This window comes from Harmonia axyridis, chromosome 3 (assembly GCF_914767665.1).
Source record: "Harmonia axyridis chromosome 3, icHarAxyr1.1, whole genome shotgun sequence".
Classification (NCBI taxonomy): Eukaryota; Metazoa; Arthropoda; class Insecta; order Coleoptera; family Coccinellidae; genus Harmonia; species Harmonia axyridis.
The window spans coordinates 22,480,143-22,502,340 of record NC_059503.1 but is presented as its reverse complement, the minus strand read 5'-3'; the positions used below and the strand labels follow the sequence as shown (position 1 = coordinate 22,502,340).

The following is a 22,198-nucleotide window of genomic DNA, read 5'->3' as shown; positions in this document are numbered from 1 at the left end:
TAATTTTCTGTTCTGTTCTGAGCGAACAGTCAGTTGTCATGATAGTTTTGTGTTTCACAGAAGTTCATTCCGATTGTTAATATTAATGATTATTTTATCAACCATTGAAACAATACCTTTTTCTATCGAAAATTAGACTTTTCCGATAAAGAGTAATCGTAGTTTGTGATTGCTTTGTTAGCAATACTTTTTTAATGTTGCTTGGAATTTTTCAAAGAATGCTGTAAGAAAATAAACAATTCGGTTGTTTGAAGAATATACGAATAAAGAAGCCGAATGAGGAACAGTCTTTAGTATCAGATGATTTAACGGTGTTATGTGCATTGAAACAGTAGAAAATTTATTATTCATGACCAGTCTATGTGCTTGGTCGCAAGTCATAATATTGTGCCATACGTGATATTCTGGCCAGTAGAATCTTTTACGTTTGGATACTCGAGTTGATGATGTGGTTCTTGTGGACTTTAGGTGAATATATGGACAGATTATTTTCAAGGTAGGGTGCATAGATGAAAATCAAATGTATTTGTATTTTTTTCAATATTCTTCTTGAAATTTCTATGGTTCTGATTAGGTGATACACCAAAAATTTTGGAAGGAGCATGAAATTGATATTTCATATACACTGTGTCCGTAAAGTATGGAACAAATTCATTTTTAGCTAAACAGACCATTTTAAGAAATAATCCTGAAACACGTCGATTTTTTATTTTAATTTACCGTATTCTAAAATAATAATCTAATATACAGGGTGAATTACTTTAGAGTAATGCCGACACCGTATTTTTTTTTAAATGAAACACCCTCATTTTGTCTCAATTTTCCGCTCTAGCTGAGTTGATTCCAAAAATGTATCACATGTTGAATCCAATTGGTACAGGGTGGACAAAAATACAATAGTTTTGTGTGTGCTCATAAAGTAACGCGTAACATTCTTTATTAGTTAAATTAACAATATTATCACAAATACTTATTGTCTAGCGGCAATTGGTTTGAATGTAACACCATGTAGTTTGTTACATTTTTAGATTAATAAAAATGAGCTGTTTCCAAACATGTTTGGTACTTGTGGTCTAGCAGACAGAATATGAAAAAAATTATTTCTTATTCATTTAAAAAAAACATAGTCATCTAGTTTTTTGTGAAATGTCATTATTTGTTTAGTTATTGATTGGTGTTCAATGACAGTTTAGTACTTCAATATTTTTAGTATTCGTGAATGTTTTAATTCATCAATAATAGTATTATTATTATCATATTGTTATTGTATTTTTGCCCACCCTGTACCAATTGGAATCAACATGTGATACATTTTTGGAATCATCTCAGCTAGAGTAATCGGAAACTTGAGACAAAATGGGGGTGTTCCATTAAAAAAAAAACAGTGACGTCATTACTAGAAAGTAATTCACTCTGTATATCAGATCATTATTTCAAAATACGGTAAATTAAAATAAAAAAACGTCGTGTTTCATGATTATTTCTTAAAATGGTCTTTTCAGCTGAAAATGAATTTGTTCCATACTTTACGGACACAGTATACACCTAAAATCTCAACACTATCGGTTATGTGATCACGGAAATATTGAATAATTTTCTTTCGATATTAAAATTCAATTTGCTATGGTTCTGATAATGCGATCAATATGGAATTTCGCACGAGACTTAAAATTGATATTCTTCAGTTTCAAACCTAATAGGAACATCAAATTTCCATCAGCCACATTCTCGGAACCTAAATCACTACTATGATGGAAATAATAAAACAAAAAATGAAGAAAGTAATCCTTGAAGTCGGTAACTTGTAGGCGCTCATTAATTCATGCGCCAATTGCGCTCTTGACTTGACGTCAGTGCTTTCCCATTTCATCACAGTACTGAAATTATCTAATTTCACATAATATGAGATGCATTTCAAAAACAAGAGATTAAAAATGATTTATAACTCTATAATTTTTTTTTCTATTATAGAGTCATTTAAGAGCTGTGCATTCAAATAATTTTCATTAAAAAAATAATACATAGTTTAAATTACAGTGAATATACGTACCCGTCCACAAGTAAAAATATATGAGAATTATAAAGATCATGTTTATGATTAGGGAAATTTCAATTTTATTTGGTTACACTCTGGAGTAGATGTTTCTGCCACTGAAAATGCCCCACATTATCTTGATCCCTAAAACCTTTGCTAGGTTCATACATTTTTAGGAAAATGAAAAAAAATAACTTATCAGCAAATACTATAAATATATACATAATGAAATTGATAGAGAAAATAATTTCTTTCGAAGTAAATGGGGTATTGTTGATTTGAAAGAATATTAGACTTATTCAGTTGATCAGTAAGTCTCATTAAACTCGTATAATGACTGGAGAGTTTCTGCCAATGTGAAGCAGTGTTACCATTCTTTAGCAATCATGGAACTGAAATGTCCAGGATTCGAATCAACCATTTCATAATCAAATCAGAAATGCTATCAGTAGATATGACAGAATGATATTGAAAAGAATTCAACCTCTCTGCTCTGCGTGTTTTAGGTATTTTTTTCGAAAGGAAGTGAACACGAACATTATGTTGTTTAAAATTTTTTGCATTGATGGTTTCACTCACAGTGAATCTACACCCAACCTGTAATATTTTGAATAGGAGCTACTCATGACACCGACATCGATGATAGTAATTGCAGAGTGGTACCATCTATTGGTGGGGTCAATCTGGTGAACCACGGTTTGTAGATACTTCCTTAGAAGCGCGAATATTATTGGAGTACTTACCTGTGTTTTTAGTGCTCTCAAGTGAAGCAGGCATGCAAAACTCGTATTGCAATTTTATGTTAACGCTCTGATATCTTAGCTGTTGAGGGTGAGTGTTGCTATGATGTATTTCTGTAAGAAAATTGAGGATTACCATCATGATAATGAGTTAATACCACAAAGTAGGTTGCCTACTTGGACAAATATTTATTCATCCAAATAGAAGCAAGATTTATGGAAATGAAGCCAATTTTTCAGATGATGTTAATTTAAAATATCAACTTGAAATTGTTCCTTTTTTTCAAATTTTTCTTACAAATTTGACGTCAATTGTGCAGAATATTACATTATTCGGAATTATACGAAGAATAAAGAATAGTATAATATTTTTTTAGGGCTAATTGACGTTTTGTTTATGAAGAAAATTATGTTAATCGTTTATAGGAAAAAGGAAAACTTTTCTAAGAAATTCTGAATAGAAATAAGCCTCATGATTTATCACTTTTTATGGTACAATTTTTGAGTAGTACCGAATAATTCGAATTTCGTAGAGTTTTTGTTAGTCTCATTGAAATATTCGAAATAAATACAATATACAATAGGTATACTAATTGACCTTACCCAAAAATCTCAAATCATTAACAATACCATCCATTGTAGGTTTTTTTTCCGTTGGGATATTTTTGAGATAATTAATACTATTATACAAGTTCCCCAACAAAAAGTTTTTAGAAATTACGATTTGAGATAGGTATGAAAATTTGAAATAATGTTTTTCATTTTTTTGAATAGTTCCTATAGGTGAGAGCTTTTGTACAAAATTGAGAACAAAAACAATAATATTTTCTGTTTATTAGGCTAGTTTAAAAAGAAGATATTCGTGTGTAAGGAAAGAAGCGGAGCATTTGAGTGCTCGTTCATTTATCCGCCCCTGGAGAGTTCAAAACTGTATATATGATTCATTATGATGACATTTTTAACGGTTAATTTATATTGATGAGAGGTTCAGATAATATGATATTCTTAAAATTTGATATTAACGTTCGTTTGGTTATTTCACCTTTATAAGACGTCATTGAAAGTTGAATTTGTTATCCCCAATTACACGAATTTTATAATATTGGAAATGTTCAAAACTTCTTCTTGATATTTGGATGGTTTCATAGAGCAAATTGTTAAACGAAAAATATTAAAAAGTATTGATAAGAGCAGAAACCATTATCTTGTGTTTCAACTATCAATTCATGTTTAAAATTTAAAAAAATATATAATAAAGGTACAATTTGTTATGGATTCATAAGCCTGAAAATATGTTTATTCTTGAACCAATTGTCGAATTTCCGATCTGTTTCGACAGAAAATACTAAAATTCACTAATAAATATATTTTGGTTACCCGTTGTACTATTTGTTAATCATATTGATCCAATACAACAAATTTCTTATATTGTATACTTTATATAATGTGCGTCAAGTTGTTTGAAGAACCGATATCAAGGTTAATAGCCTACAAGTTCAAGATCAGAACATATATGTATGTATACCCAGTGGCAAAATAGAGAATCGGGTCAGTTAATACAATGATTAATTATTGAATAAGAATACAGAAATAATTTGGCAGGCATTGATAGATCCAAATTTTTTATTTGCTTTATTAGCAAAATGAATTTGTAAACAATATGATATATTTTAAATTTGATATTTTCCGACAGCATTTTAATATTTTATTATTATTGAAAAAAAATTTCACATCTCCTTCATTGCATTATCTAGTTTCAGGGAATTTCACAACTTTTTCCAGGTTATTTTGAAATTTATGCAGTAAAATCGCTTGACATAGTGGGAATCACACAATTGGAAGCACCTTGCTGTGAAAAATATTTTATTGCTTTACAATTCAAATTTAACGATTCTATAGTAGATTATTCTCGAGGAAATGACTTTTTTTATTTTTATTAAATTCCGAGGTATATGCTAAAGTACAGAGTATTGTTTTAATCAACTTTCAGACATTTTCAAACTTTTTTCACTGATTTATTACATTCAATAATGAAATTCTGAATTTCCAGAATGATATAAGGTTTGCTTGAAATTGTCCATAAAATTTGGTAGCTATATTTAAGGATATTGGATCGAGAAGATTTATATCGGTCAACATTCATGCAAGTGAAAAAATTATTACTGAAATATCACTCGTAGAAGAGGTCAAAATAATAATAAAATCATTTTAGCATTTAAGTTTTTGATATATTACGGAAATATGTTTTTGAGTTTTTGAAGAAAAAAATTGACATTTATTTCAATAAATTTAGGCATATTATTTCATCTTAAAAGAAATAAAATTTAATTTCTAATGAAGGTTCAGGAAAATTTCTGTTTCGACCATACCATTTATTTATACATTATTAAAATTCCTTGGAACATGTTCTATTCTTTTCCTCAGAGGAAGGATATCTATGATAACTTTCGAAATGAAAATTTTCAGACACCGATTTCAACATTTTAGATCCTTAAAATGCATTTCACGGCATTCTAACTGATTTTGGTTTCGTATCTGTGTGTCGATCTTTATGCAAATCCTTGTATAGTATATCCAAAGTCACTTGGGGAAGCCAGAATATTTGGATTATACAAGGGTTGTCCAAGTTTTCAGAAATTCTTTTGAAGCTAGTGAATCTATTGCCTTACTTTCAAATAAACCCCGGTATTTAGCGGATCGCGGTATCCACTTCAAAGGGACATCTGGCCAAGCGTTTTTATGGACTAGTTCAAATGACTTTGGATATACTATACTTCTACAATTCTTATTCGATTCTGCTAGTTTAATTCGGGTTGATTTTGTTGAAATTTGGTATGAGGTATTCAGGTTGGAACATTAATGGTACCATTCAAATGCCAGCCCTCTATTACACATTGTTCATGAATAAATTAAACCCTTTCGGGAGATAATAGTGTTTTATAAGGTCAAAAAGGACGTACAGTAGAAAGCTGATTTTTTAGGAGCGATAGACGAGATCCCAATGGTAGAATATTTGTATTCTATGTTAGTAGTTGCTCACCCAGAGATCGAGACTGTTGTAGTGGTAATATTTAGGAACTGTGAAGTAAGTGAATTGAGTCGTGGTGAGTGACAAAAATGGACTGGAATAAAAGAGGTTCTTCCATTTAAAAAAATTGACAGAAATGGAATTTATCTTATTTTTGCTGAAATATTGATCAAAATATTGAATTTGTTTTTATACTGAGTGAAATTGTTCGTTCTTCCAAATGTGCTTTTTATCATTTAGTCTTATTCAATTGTTTTTGTCCGCCAGGTCGGGTCTAGCCGTAAACACGATAACTCTCGAACGGAATAACTTAAAAACTCGAAATTTGCAGGATAGTTTCTGATCAGGAACACCGTTATTAAGTTCGTTAATGAGCATTATCTGACTAGGGGTTTCATCTTAAAACTACATATTCGATCGAGGTGTTGCATTTAATTGTAAAACAATTTCAAGTTCCATACAAAATTTTAGGATTGTCGAATTACCAGAACCAGAGAAAATTCAAAATGAATATTGGAAAATTACTCAATACTCTATTGACAATAGATTCGATAGAGTTGATATAAAACAGGAATCCAGGTTTATGCAAGATTTTGTTTTAAGGGCCTCATCAGAATTATAGGAAATTCGATAAAAACCAATAGGTATTTGACTGAAAATAGGTTTGAACCGAAATGAAATTTTGTGTTGATCGCTTCAATAACGAACCATAGAAATTAAAGCCGAATATCTTAAAAAAAATGCACAACAATAGATCAGACTAGGTTGAAATCTTTTTTGTATACGTAAAATAATCACTCGAATGCTCATGTCGAATTTTGAGATGATCGCCACCAGAACTCCTCATTTATAAAAAAAACTGACAATTTTGAAATCAAAATAAACCTATTATGTGATCTCCAATAGACGCATTAATGAACGTGCGTTCAAAAGCTGTCTTTTCTTGAATATTTCAATACATAATTTCAACTACCACTAAAATCATCTTATCGATGGTCCAGTGGAACTATTCTGTCCTATTGAATTGGAATATAATAGGTAAGGTATATCAGTTAAATTCAATAAAACTAGAATACCATCCTTTCGTATTGTCCCACACACAAATCATTTTGAAGCCAAGAAGATTCTAATAGATGTGATGACCAGCAAAAAATGGAATAGTTCTCTATCGTGAAATTTCTTTTCTCCAATTGAATATGTTGGGGAGATTCCACTTCACCATCTCTGTATATTTTATCACGGGTAATTTATCTCAGTAGTTGACATTTGTATTCTTGTTTGTCTTATTAATTTTCTGCAATTCGACCAACTTACCCAGTTTACTGTTTGATTTATCCTATCATGTGTGTTTGTCTTCGTCAACATAAGTAGAACTTTCTAATCTAGAGCTCGATCTCTACTCAGTTACGTTTTTTTTTTCGGATGGCAGGAAGAATCAATTAGAGACAATATTCACATAAATTTATTCGGATAGGTTTTATTTCCAACTATGGAAGAATCTCCTTATTTACACATATTCAGGCTTTAAATTTACATCAGGACCGACAAACTAGGCAAGATATTTGAAGGTGAAGAAGGTTTTCTCATAATGAAGCTCATTTGAGTTCTTAAAGAATTTCTTCTGAAATCAGTGGCGTAGCAAGAACTGAAGGGCCCTGAGCTTTGATTTTTCCAAACATACAGAGTGTTAACAATATGACCCATTTTTTAACATAACTAAAATTCTTCCAAAAATTTCCAAAAAAATTAAAGAATCGATCAAGCGATTTCTGCACATAATCAAAATTAATCTGCACTGAAGAACCTACTAAGAAAGGTAGCGTTCACTGTACAATTATGTATATTACATTTTTTCATAATTCTTTTTTTAAATTACGTGGTTATTGTTCGTGAATTTTAATTCAATATATCCTTATTCTGATGAATTTTTCTATTCGATATCTCGAAACTAGGCACCTACATAAGTCCAGATTCATTTTTTCTGATTAGGTCCCAATATATTGGAAATATTAATTGAAATACTTCTTGCAGGGTAATAGAATTATTTGTTTTGGTTCTTGAATTTTCCCAGTTGATTCAAGGGAATTTGTTATAAGTAGAGAAAACAAAATTATATCATTATTATATATAGGGTGTTTCCAAATGATACGTGAACCTTGGAGCACCTGCTAGTATGACTCATTTCCAGTCCTTTGAGACATATTGATAGCCAAAAATCAACAGTTTACGATATATTTGAGTTCTTGTGATTTTTGAAAGATTTCTCACCTTACTTCATTTTTCGACAACTTTATTTACGTGAACCAAATTTGATTATAATTTTGGACTATTTTCGTAGCCAGTGAGAAGTCCGGATCTAACATCGTTAGAAAAGACGAAGCAGAGAGTGAGAGTGAATTTCAGGCGGAAAGTAACAACTGAAGGAATAAGAAAGAGGAATGTATGAGGAATGCTGGAGGTCATTTCAAACATAATTTATGAATACTTTTTCTACTGAAATTTTGAAATATATACAATTTATTACTTTCCTGTCTTTGCTTCTTTCCCCTTTCAAATCAAATTCTGCTGAAACAAAACTAGTGCCTGCATTCTAACGAAAACTTTTTTAGAAAGAAGGTATTCGGCAAGTTTTTAAAATAATTTCGTCATACATAAATTGTGGAATTCAAAAATTGAAAGCATATTTTTATTAGAAATTTACTATTCTTCTCTACATATACCAACTTTTAAATCATACTAATTCTTATTCAACATCTAATACAGCATGGTTTTGCTTTTATCATACATAACATATACTTTTCTGATGGAAATAATCCAAAATTCAATAATAATCAAATCATTTGGAAACTATTATTTTCGGTTAGCAATAAATATGGCTTAATCCACAGCAAATGAGTGGTACTAACACCTCCTTCGAGGTTCAGGTCTAATTTAGAAACACCCTGTATACCTGTTGTGTGAATGAAGTTTTATAATGATTTGTGGTTTAAGGAATATTGCGAATTATACAGCAGTATATTATTCCTTGAGGAGAAGAAGTGTCACTTTTCATGGCGAGCGTAGTGAGGCTGGTAATTAAAGACGAGGAATGAAAAGTCTTTATTATTTATTTTTGTTCAAACGTTTTGAATTTCATGAAAATATGGCTATCCAATTTTTAGCTAAGATTTATATAAGTGATCATTATAATTAATTATTATCATTGCTTGGCTACACTTTTCCTCCGGCGGAGGAAAAGTAGAACTTTTCGATGATTTTCGTTAGGAGCTTCACTTTTTATTAGTGGTCATTTGAGTTCATGGTACCAGTTCAAACTTAATCCATAATAAAAGTTTACAAATAACTGTTCATTAAAATTTGCATACGAAACTGGTTGAATTAATATTTACTTTAATTTTCGACTTCGAGTTGTACTGACCCCTAGACATTGTCATCATGCTCAACGCAAACTACTCATTACAATTGCCTGATGTTGAATAGCTATTGTTCGCACCTCTCTGGTCGATTTCGCAATTTTGAGCTTGACGAAAACAAAACAAATTGTTCCATTCTAATTTTTTATGCTTGCACGATAATCACCCAAATATTGTGTAATCACTCTTTCATGTCGACTGTCAGTGATTAATCCGGTGGAACAGAGAATTTGTTGGATTCTTGGCACAATTCAAATAATTTTTTATCAGTAAACTCCTAATAGTCACGATCAATTATTGATAAGATACGCTTGACCTGCAAAATTAATTATTAGCTGATTTTTTTGTCGTAGAATGACTGGTAGAGTGCCTGATAAATCAATATTCATTGAGTTTACTCCTTTATTTTATTTTATTTCACTTAAAATTCAGGATAACGATATCAACCTCATTATTAAATGTATAACAGGGTCGTATTGAGAATATTGCTATGCAGAAGTGTGCTTTGAATCACAACATTGCAAATATCTCATAATGGTTAAGGATTTGTTCTTGAATGAATGAATCTTATTGATAATATTATGCTGCGTTTATTTGTTTATTTCTTCCGAGTAAAAAATTTAATGTCCATTCAGTGACTATTGAGATTTGAGAAAATATACTGGTGAGCATAAAAACGGGCCACTTGGTTATTACTCGAATACCCTTCTTATTTAAAATTTTTACAAGAATCGTGAATTTTCTGAAATGATAGTGAAAAGAGAACTGACCAAAAAGGAATGAAAATTTTTACTCTATTTGTGACGTGTGACCTCCCCTAGTTCAGATTCCAGCTTCCAAAGCTCCGTAAAGCCCTTCGTCATAAATGGGAGAATATTCTCTTTTGCAATGTTTTCTGAGCTCTTGTAAATTATTGGGCGATGAAACCATAGTTCTAACTCGCTTTCCCAGTTGGTCCAATAGATATTCGATGGAATTCAAGTCAGGACTTCGTGCTGGCCATGCTCTATCTTGTATATTAGTATTGTATTGATATTCAATCCGAACTACGTGTGCAAATTTTTTTTAATTAATTTTGATTCCATTTATTTCGATGTTTAGTGGCATTGAAGGTTTATTTTTCTGTTTGAAAAGGAGAGCAACCGTTTTTTCTACATTTGAGATAAGTCAACAGGAGGTACAACAATGGACCAATCACTAATCCCTGCGGTACTCCCTTCAATACCCATTCCTCTGAGCTTCTTGTTGATTCTATTACTGTGTCATATCTTCTGTTCCTTAGAAAAGTTTTGATAAGGCTTTATTATTTATCCCATTTTTTTCAAAGTAAATCGTGATCAACCATGTCAAAGGCTTTTCTCAAATCTATAAACACCACTATCACATAATTTCTCTCATCTATTCTTGCACTTATTCTTTGTACGAGATCTGTTGTGGCTCCAAGGGTTGAGGTATTTCTCTGAAAGCCATACTGATAGTTGGAAAAATTTAAGTGAGAACAAATTCTGTTTTTAATTACTGTCTCTAGTAGTTTAGAAAATACTGATGTAAGTGATTTAGGTCGGTAATTGTTAGGGTCAGTTTTAACTCCCTTTTTGTATATTGGGATGATTTTGCTTTCTAGGCATTGTGTCAGTATTATTCCTGATATTAGTGCATTGTTTAAATTTAGGCGTTGATTATTATTATTATTATATAATATAACAGGTGTTCACTGATAACTGGATATAAAAGAATCAAATCATTTGCTGAAATTTTTACAATAATAATTTCATAGCTTTTTCGTCACGTGCCAAATTTGTGTTCAGCGCCTAGTTGACCTAATTATCCTCACGTGTCAAGTACTAAAATGTTGGAAAAGAAAACAAATGAATTTTTTTGGTGATAACAGACGATAACGAATGTCTGCACAGAAAATTTTATCGAACAAGCATTCCTTCTTTCAAAGGAGTTAATTACCTCTACCAAGCTATAAAAATTCCAGAAAATGCATTAAAAAATGTTGATCATTGGATCATTCACATTTCATGTTTTTGTTTGTTTATTTTATCGGGTTGATTTATTGATTTGTAGGTTCTGTCATTTCTGAAATGTTTCTTAACATAAAATTTCTCAAGACAAAACATTTAAGAGCAGATCTTCCTTAATGCTTCGAGATTAATTGAAAAATGTCAAGGTACCTGCTATCTCAGCATCTATCCTTCGTGACATAAAAATACTTCATACGCTTGTTGCTGGTAGCGAAGACCATCATTTAATATTACTACAATAACTTCTTTCCTCAGAACAATTTCCCAAGAACCATTAAAGTGATGAGTTAAATGAAGGATATGTGCAAATGCCCATATTTTACCATAGATAAGGAGGTATTGAAGGAATTCAAAGAATATTATCAAAGCATAATCAACAATATACCTGTAGTAATAACTGTTATTTACAAAAAGTACCAATGCCGTACGTGAAAGAAATGGTTTGTCATTTTTACCATTGTGTAGATAAATACTTGATTGCTTTTGCATCCGTTTACTTGAAACGAAATACAAATAAAAATCATCATTAATCATCTGATAAATAAAGTAAGTATTCATGCAAATTATATATTTTTTTTTCAGAAACTCAAACGGAACAACATGGCAATAATGGCTGAATCAAACAAGGAAGAAAATAAAAATATGGAAATCAAGAAAGAAGCTACTTCCATTGACAAAGAGAAAAAACAGGAAAAACAAAGAACAGAATCGATAACGAGTAAATGGAAGAAAAAATACCGACTCATAATAGATAACGTAACAGTAGAGCCAATGCTAGCCCTATATATAATACCTAGCGTTTTTGCTAGTTTGGCGACACAAAACCTGAGTCTTGAAAAAGCTTGTAGGGTGAACTTGAACTATCCTACTTATGTATGTGATGCTTTAAGCGCTAGAGAAACATCGAATTATACAAAAGAAGAAAACGCTGTGCAAGAATTGGTGGCTTCTATGTCAGTGTGGAAAACAATGCTCCAAAGCGCTTTACCGGCCTTTTTGATCATGTTTATTGGTTCATGGAGTGACAGGTGGGGCAGGAGAAAACCATGCATGCTTTTGCCTATAATTGGAGAATTCTCTACAGTTATTGGACTCTTGATATGCTCGTATTTCTTTTATGAGCTGCCTATGGAAGTGAATGGAATCGTAGAAGGACTCTTTCCAGCTTTAACTGGAGGTTGGTTCACTATGTTCATGGGAGTATTCAGCTTCATGGGTGATGTGACAACAGTTGAGCGAAGGACATTGCGAATAGGAATAGTGAATGTTATTTGCTCCCTAGGTATACCAATAGGACTTGCATTGAGTGGAGTGATGTATAAAAAAATTGGATTTTATGGAGTGTTTTCTTCTTCGGCTATAATGTATATTATTGCGTTGTATTATGGCGTGACTACGATTAAAGAGAAGGAAAAAGTGAATTTACCAGTTTTAGATGATAAGCCTCTGGCTTTTGTCCGAGATTTCTTCAATGTGAAACATCTCTATTATACATTTGAGGTGGCCTTCAAGAGAGGCGAAAACCAAAGGAGAAAAAAGGTCATTCTACTGATGTTAGTTGTCATGGTTGTGATTGGACCGATGCATGGTAAGTAAATTGAAAATTATTTTATGTGAAACTTATCATGAAATAGTCATACAAAGTTCTCAATCTAGGCTATTTATTTTAGGACTGCTCAGAAGATTAGAACTTGTACAAGTTAGAAGACCGGTTTCATACAGTGTAGGCCTTTTTACCGTGTTACAACACCACTGAATACTTGTTCATATTTTTTCCTTAGATTTTAGTAATTATATAGATATCATTTTTTCAATGTAAAGAGAGTGATGCTATTTTATCGATGATTGAATATTCTACGATGATTAAATATCATGAATAGAGCTGTTGAAATAAGTATGAATTTATAACGGAGTTGAGTATGCATAAGCTTATTCCTTCTTCATATGTTATTTCTGTGAATTCCGTGTATTAAGCTTTGAATTTGCTTCATTAGGACAATTTTCCACTCATTCTGCTTCTGGTTGATTGATTCTAATTATCATAATCACTGTTATTCATCCGGATGTGAGATACCCTACCATTTATCTTCATGACTGCTGAGTTTGACATTGACGAATTTTCACGAATTATTCTAAACCTTGAGAGCGTGTGTTCAATTAACCTGCAATTTGTTGTATGGTGGAAAATTCATATTTATAATTTCATCAAATGATATGAATACGTGTCGTAGATGGTTGTGAAATGTATAGCATTAAAATGTTCCCAAATGTTCACAGTTAATAAAGGGTTTTCCAATAGAATAGAAGAATGGTTAGAATGGAGACTCTGTGTATTATTTTTTGATATTTATTAGTACAGCATCATGTCGAGAGTCGATATTATTCGATTAATCAACTCACCATTAATATATTTGTAGGCAAATTTGAAAGTGAATCCTCTTTATCCTCTTTACACAATACAAGAGTACCAATACCAAGTACTGAGTCGTACTTGATACCATTTTCAAATTTGTCAACGAATAATGAGTCGATCTACTGAGTAATGTCGTCCATAAATTCTGAAATTGTAGATTAATTTTCGGAGTTCATAGTGAACTTTGACTATTATAATTATACTGAAGTTTAACCGCAAAAATTCTACATATGTTCAAAACTGTTTGGATATATCTGAGTGGATTCGGTGATTGATTGGGGGTACTGATAACTGATAATTAACTTCAACTTCAAACTATTTCCAATTTTTTTTTCAAGTCATTTACTTTTCCGGAAATATTAAAAAAAAGAAAAAAAATGATTCTTTTACAACAGATACGACCTACTTGGGATTTTGCGAGTGAGAGGGATTTAAACTTCGTGGCTTTCTCGTGATCTGTCAAAGTTCAACCACTCTTCTCTCCTCAGCGTTTTTGAGGTCCCCCTCTTTCATGACGAGTGAATCAATCTCAAATGTTCATCTGATTTACCGTCGTTCTCAACCTCATGCATGAATTGAAAATACGTTTTTATGTAGGTATTCATTTTTAATTTTAGAGAAACTGCATTTTCAGCACTTGAAAAGACTCTTTGTATTTAATATTTTATGTGAAAATTCATAAAAAATAATGTTTGTTCGGGAAGTTATATCATGCATATATTTATTTTTCATTAAAAAATTACTCTAATTCTTTTTTTCTATTCCAAAAAAGGTTAATAAATAAGAACTTTCTGCAATGACGAACACTTTAAAATGAATAATATAGTGAAAACCTCATATAAATCGATGGTCTCTAGCGTAAAATAAAGTATACTACTTTTTGAACTGATCGCTGAAAAGGTATGTACGATATAAATTCACAAATATTAGTTTTATGAAAAATTTCGTGTTGACCTCTTCATCAAAATTGAAAAAATCTCTTAAGTGAAGTCAGAAACATTTGAGCGCTCATTCATGCGCAAATTGTATCATTGCAACTGTCAATTCGTAAAATTTGATATAACATTGTTCAATACGTTAAAATAAAAAATAATTAGGGCCAATAACCAAGAAATAAATATTACTGATTTTATTTAAATGTGTTAATATTATTTTCCTATGCGAAAATGCAAGTATGTACATACTGCGGTTAGATAGAGTTCCGTAAGTTGAGCTCTCATAAATATTCATTTTGATAGAATAATTGTAGTTAGTTTCAAATCTTAATTCAAATTATGGCACATTTTGATACGAACACTGTAATACATTCTTTCACCTTGTAATTTTTTATACTTCTCTTTGATTTCTTGAATAAAATATTCGTATTCTTGGATATTTATTCTTTTAAATGATTCATCGCTTTTTGCCAACTTCGATTTGAAATGAAAAATCATAATTGATGTTTTTTAATTATTCCATCGAGGCAGAACTGCATGAATCAGCCTTTTCAAATAATGTGAGAAGGCAGAGATCATCACGCTAGCAGCGCTAATAATATAATAAACAATGAAATAAGAGGAGACAAACTGAAAATTTTATTCATAAAATTTCGAATCCATAGACAAATTGGAATACCTCGGGAAAGAGTCCTAAAATTTTATTTTTATGTTGACGTCATGTAATTTGATTTGTATTCAATTATGTATTGTTGTCTAATCGGTTATTGTCAACTGTCAAGCCGGGTCCAAATTCATTTCAAATTAAACTCAATGAGATAATACTCCCGTATGTTCACGGGAAACGGTAGATCCATCATTTAAATGAACTCTCCACAGATTAAAATAGTTGTCATATTTACAACCATTTCATTTAATTACTTCGTTACAGAACTTATTGTCATATCATTCGTTGAAACAAGAATTTAAAAAATAATATAAATCAGTTATTAAACCGCTATGAAGAATCTTGAACAATACTCAATTTTCCATACCGTTTTCTTCTAACGTCAAGAAGTAACTCAGTAACCTTGAGTGCATTCATACAGCTGAGCTCAAGTAATAATTATCCATCAATGAAATATGTCTAATTATGCCAATGTGGTCATTGGACTATTAAAACTGTATTATTATGCAATCTCATAGAAGCCATAGCGCAAGTAATCAATATAATAGGTGTAAAATCTGCTTTATTCGTTACTCGTATCGCTCATTTTATGGGTTCGAGTTATTTCTGATTTTTCTGCTACGAAATTTATTCTCTTCGAGAATTTTCATGATTAATATCTGCAGAAGCGTTATTATACGGCAGATGATGATTTTATGTAACGACATAAAATTTTGTTTTAATTTCGATAATGACATTTCTCATTATCACATACATGACTTCTTCGTGTCTTTCTACCTTCGTTGGAGTAATTTCCAAATGGAAAAATCAAATTGATTGATTATGACTTGTTGCCGCAACTCTTGGCAAATGTTTGTTGATGTGATTAAGAATCAATTAAAACATTTCAATTAAAAAATAACAATGAATATAGGATGAATAAATCTAACGTGTCAACAGCAACTTGCTTAAATATTATATTTGAGTGTTTCAATGAATACCAAACAAAGCAAGCAAGCCATTTTTAAATTCAATATGATTATATGGTAAAAGAATTATTGTTAGTGTCCCAGACTTTCACTAGAGAGCAATTGTTTATCCACATCACGATTAAAGTTTTTTGTGTAGCCTTACCCTTAGAAAATCACGTTTTTGTTTATCGTTATTGTGTGAAGGAATTTTATGATGGGTCTGCTCAATACATCCCCAATTAAATGAAAGGTCCGAAAGGAAATGAAAGGTCTGTAAAAGGGGAAGGCAACTATTTATTATTGAAATCTACGTGATTACAATCCTATTCAGAAATTGTTCTGTTTTTTTAATTGTTAGAATCTCAGTTATCTCTCGTAATATTTTAGGTTTTTTTGCTGGGCTCTGTATGAAACTTTTCACTTTCGCCAGATGTTGATTCAAGAGAAATTTGGCAAAGCCTGTTGGAGATTGATACCATTTAAAATTAGAGGAATCCTTGGTCCAAACAGCCAAATTAGGCAATCGTGGACTAAAACTAGTGTGCAACAGTGGCGTATCTAGGATTTCTTCAAGCGGGGTGTTCGCACAGTACCGAATTCACCTGAAAGTTGTACAGAAGGAATAGAACAAAACAAAATATTGAAAAGTCTTTTTTCCACTTTTCAAAATGAATTGACGAACGAAGAATCCTCCTAAATTGGGGGGACGATCATGCTTACGGAACTCCGAGTCAGATTTCGCCCATTAACAAATCGTAGGATCGAAATCCGAACCTACCCTGAAAATTTCAAGCTTTCAGAACCTTCCGTTCGGTGGTAATAGGGTATATGGACGGACAGACAGAATACAATTTGTAGACGTATTCGTCATCAGCGAATCGAATCTTATCGTTTGAGACCATTCCCGGCTTAAAATTCGAAAATTACAGACATTGTAACGAAATTATGGAGCGATCTGTTCAGAAAACGAGCACTCAAAAATATCCTGATGACCAATAAAATATATTCTATCATATATTTGTTTGAATTGGATTAATTTTTTCAGGTGAAATGGCTGTGACGTACTTGTTCACCAGGTATCGCTTCAATTGGGATGAAGTTGACTACAGTATTTTTTCTACGTATTGTATGGTGACGAATTTGATTGGTAAGACATCTGTATCTTACAAATATTTGATTTTATTTTCATTGATTTTCTAAGGAAATATCAAGAAGCTGCCCCTCCTCGAAAACATTCAAATTTGAGTTTATTTTCAGGTACTTCAATTTCAGTCGGTGTTTTCAGTCATATGATGAAAATAGATGATGCAATTGTAGGTATATACTCGTCCATCAGTAAAATTTTATCAAGCTTCGTATATGGATTTGCGAAAACATCATTTGTTTTTTATTTAGGTGAGTTAACAAGCTTTAAAATGAAATTAGTTATTTTCTATCATTGACAATTGACAGAAGAGGCAGATTCGGAATATACATAATAAGTATATAAAATAATGATAGTAAAAATAGATTTCAGGAGAATATCTCAATTTTGCCTGTAATTTTTGAAGAAATAATTAATTTTTTTTTAAATTCCTTATTTTCTAACAGTTCATTTGTCATTCTAAATTTTATTTATGCTCATTCCTTTGTTTTTTCAAAGTCAATATATTCTTCGTTCACAGGAGCTATAGTAGAAATATTGAATGGAACTTCCTTCATAGCAATGAGATCTATTGCGTCTAAACTTGTTTCTTCGGAAGAATTGGGTGAGATTTGTTTTTTTTTTATGTGAATCTTATGTTCTACTAAAATGCCTCTAAGATTTCCTTTGGAGAGCTGAATGTATTTCAGTAGAATTTATTATTTTGTACCTGTTACAGTAGCTATTTTTGAATATTCTGGATGTAAACTACCCAGAACTAACTAGAATATAAATATTTTTTTGGTCAATTGTTGCGATGAATTAAAATGAGATACGAAGAAGAAAATGTATTTATTTTGACCTATTCGAAGACAAAAAAGGGAAAAAATTCAATTTTCAATGAGGAGATGATATCAATAAAATAATAACAAAATTCAGTAGATCAGTAATCAGTATCCATAAAATCAATTTGAAACTTTGATGAACTGTGGAGGTTTAATTTCCTTAATTGTTTGTAATTACTTTGCCAATTGCTTTTAGAGTCTATTTAATTACCAAGTCATGTAAGTTCCAACCTGCTCAATAATTCATTTCTGTTTTTTGGAAAGAATAAAATAACTAATCTCTGAAAAATTCTGTTAAGTTACGCTAGAGAGTTTTCCATTTAGATATACATACTTAGTTGTTCCTGTTACAAATCAAGATTCGAAAAGAAATGTAATAGCGCGCTGTTCGGTAAAAGAGACTCAAAAATTGAAATATAAGAGGATATTGGAAAAAGAAGTGATAATAAAATGATTTTTTTTCATTTAGGTAAAGTTAATTCTCTGTTTGGAGCATGTGAAGCATTGATGCCACTTATTTATGGTCCGATGTACAGTGGAACTTACGCTGCCACTCTAAATATTATGCCTGGACTGTTCTTCATATTGGGTGGTATTCTGACAATACCAGCAGTGATAATTTTCGGGTGAGTGTTACTCAGACCCTATATACCGAAACAGAAGATTATGGACTAATAAAGCTCAGTCTCCCTTATTATTCAAGTTCAATCAAGTAAATCGCTTATTTGTTTCCAATTATAAACTTTTGGAATCGCTCTTTTAAAAAAATGAAAACTATGATGGTATTTTCGCAGATCTGTATAAGTGTATGGAACAAAAAACAATAAGAACTCGTAAACCAAGGAAATCATTATTCATCTCGTAGAAGAATTCGATAATTGAATTCTGAAATATTCAGTAGATACTTACTTAATAAAATTATAAAAAAATTTAAATTTTTGTACCATGATATTTTATCCGTAGTAGCTACTACTGAATTTTTGAAGATGGTTTTTTCATTTCAGAATGTTCAAATGTCTCTCTTATTCATTTATTTTTCATATTCCGTGATTTCTACTAGAAAGAAGTAATGAACCTACATGCAAAATCTGCACTATTTTCAGTCTATAATGACAATTAACTGATTCGTTTCATGACCTTGGTAGGAAATGGCATTGCGAACGAGAAAACGTTGATTACAACTTCTTTTAGAAACGATAAAAACATAAATATTGACAAATAATGATTGATAGACGATGTAAGGTTTGACAATCATGAATCGTTCAACACCAGAAAAACGCTTCTAAATTCTGGAAATTTACTCTGAAAAATAAATATGAAGTTGAAGAAGACACCGAAACGTCCATACGTCGCCGTTCTCAACTTTTTGACATTTGTCCTTCAACTACGTGGAAAATTTTACGTAAGGTTGTTCTTACGTGACTATAAAATACAGCTCGTGCAAGAGTTCAAACCAAATCATCGTTTACGTCGAATTTTAGCTGATAGGGCTAATTTAAAACTTGCCGAAGATGAGCATTTTACCTAAGAGTTGTGTTTAGTGATGAAGCTCATTTCTTTTTGAATAGCTTCGTCACCAAGCAAAATGGCCGTATTCTCAAGGAAGAAGTTGGTTGCGAAGAATGGCAATCGTTATTGAGCCAGGCTGACTGCTTTTGTTTCCAAAAATTCAATCCAACAAGACGTCGCAGTTTGCCATACAGTGTGGTTAACCATCAATTTATTGCAAAATCAATTCATTTCCAGAAGACAAAAATGGTCCTGTTAACTGGCCTCCTCGTTCGTGCTTCTCAACACCTCTAGATTACCTTTCATGGGGCTATGTTAATTCGATGGTTTACGCCGACAAACCAGCAACTCTTGAACATGGCCGGCGCGAGCAATTTTGGCGCCTGAAGCAAAGAATTTTTTGGCGTCCCTGCTGAAAAAGTATCAATAAACACCCCCCCAGAAAAAAAAACATCACCTGCCTCGATGATATTTCGCCATTTTTGATTTCTCTAGCGATTTTGCTAATCGTTTCGTTCTTAAGTCGTTTCTACTGGGTTTCTTTTTTTCGGACATTGTTACCTACAATAAATTCCTGGATTTCTTCGACGCCGTAAGTAACATACCTGATTCTCACATTCACAATCGATTACATACGATCGATGAAAGATTACCTATCACACCACAAGATATAAAGGGCAGTAAGGCATGCAAAGCTTCGAAAACTAAATGGGATTAAAAACATATGTTCCGCTGAAAACATTTAACATTTATCAGTAACTAGTTTCGAATTAAGAATCGTAGGAATTCTCCATAAATGTTGAATGTGTGAACAACTCCCATATAATTCGAAGTGTTGTTTTTCGTCTTAGTGTAATACATTCCATCCCTCGATTCAATTAGGGTAATAGGCAATGCTGCTTATATTGGTTAGGTTGCCATGTGTTATATATTGAACAGGCGGCTTAGTAAAGACTGTTTGGAAATTTTGATTGCAGGGAATGTTGATAAACGCAGCAAAGCGGACCAACCTCATGTTGTTTTCAAGAATCAAGACTATATTTTTTCAGAAATATGAAAGAGCGGCCACAAACTGGGCTAAATTGCCGGCCATCGAAAAGAGGCGCCTGAAACAGTCGCTTCACTGTTTCACCCCTAACGCCAGCCCTGCTCTTGAAGCATTGGAAGCTATAATATTCTAGCAGTCATTGACGGCATACGTCCAAATTCATTGGAAAAAGTAGTGAAAAATTGGACTGATTGTATGAACTAGGTGACCCGTATGAATCATATTTAAAAAATAAATGCTAAGAAATTATCCAGCAGACTAATAAATGAAAAATTCATTCCAATAATATTTCTGTATCTATTATTATTAGACCTCGAGCTCTTGAAAAATACCCATTATTCAATGAAATAGTTGATTCATCATAATTTCTACTGGATGAGACATTATGGGTGGAAAAAAAAAGTGAAATGTACCTATTCCACCAACTGAAAATAATATTCAATTTTAATTTCAGCTGGATGTATGTCCAAAACCGAAAAACTTTGAAAGCTAATGAAACTAAAGATTTGGAAGTAGCTAATCAGCCAGAAGAATCGGCCCTGAAAGACGTGATACTCAATTCAGCAGCAACAAAAGTGCAAATTGGATCTCCCATATTGGATGCTAAAAGCCAGAACGAAATATCGGAGAAAGAAGGTGTAACCAATCCAGCGTTCGAAGGAGAAAATCATTGACTAGATAGAATGTGATAAAATGTGATATGAAATAAAATATAAGTATTAGGTTTACCCACCACAAGTCCATGAAGGATTAGTTTTACTTCTACTTTCTGTTTTATAGAAAAAATATTTCATGGATATTTATATAGGTCAGAGTATTTTCTTTCAGATGATCTTTATCCGACCAAGACTTATCTTCTTCAACAGTATTGATATCATATGTGTTGTACTTATATGTCTATATTTTTATTAGCTGTAGTTATTCACGAATTATTGTAAGATTTATTTCATGAGCTCAAATCTAGCAGAAAATTATTGAAATTTCAATCGAACAGAATTGAAATTTTTATAACTAGATTTTGAGCTCATACTGAGCACCTAAAGCCGAACTGAAATATTCTTCTTGTTGTAATTATTTCTTTAAGTATTTCATTATAAGTTTCTTGAATATTTCCTCTAATCGTTTAGTAATAACTATTTATGGATATTTAATAAGACAAGAACAGAAAAGTGGTTTCATTTGATCCTTCAACCATAAGTAGCTCAAAAAATTCAAATATTCTTCAGAACTCCTGCTAGATCGTTGTTAAATGAACCTTTTCATTTGTTGATGAAATAAAAATATCACATAACATACCTATACCATGTTGCGCAAGACTAATTCCCTCATTTTAATTTCCACTAATCATAAACGCGCAATTTCGAATAATAAATGGTTTCTAGATGGAAAATTGTATGATAGCACCAGACAGCAGAGAAATATAATATATAAAGACCTCAGTTTGATTTTCAATGTGATACCG

The 22,198-nt window shown here is 31.7% G+C and overlaps 1 protein-coding gene across 2 annotated transcripts; it reads left to right on the top strand.

Moving 5' to 3' along the window:
* Nucleotides 1-250: 250 nt before the first annotated feature.
* LOC123674698 (proton-coupled folate transporter-like) lies at nt 251-21,905 on the top strand. 2 transcript variants are annotated; one of them, XM_045609678.1, is made up of 7 exons: nt 251-496; nt 11,829-12,834; nt 17,257-17,358; nt 17,469-17,606; nt 17,876-17,959; nt 18,649-18,805; nt 21,191-21,905. In XM_045609678.1, exons 2-7 carry the CDS (start codon nt 11,847-11,849, stop codon nt 21,408-21,410), a joined length of 1,689 nt encoding a protein of 562 aa, XP_045465634.1. In that variant the 5' UTR covers nt 251-496; nt 11,829-11,846; the 3' UTR covers nt 21,411-21,905. The 2 variants fall into 2 exon arrangements, with proteins under 2 accessions (XP_045465634.1, XP_045465633.1); XM_045609677.1 differs by lacking the exon at nt 251-496 and adding an exon at nt 2,755-2,866.
* The last annotated feature ends 293 nt before the right edge of the window (nt 21,906-22,198 follow it).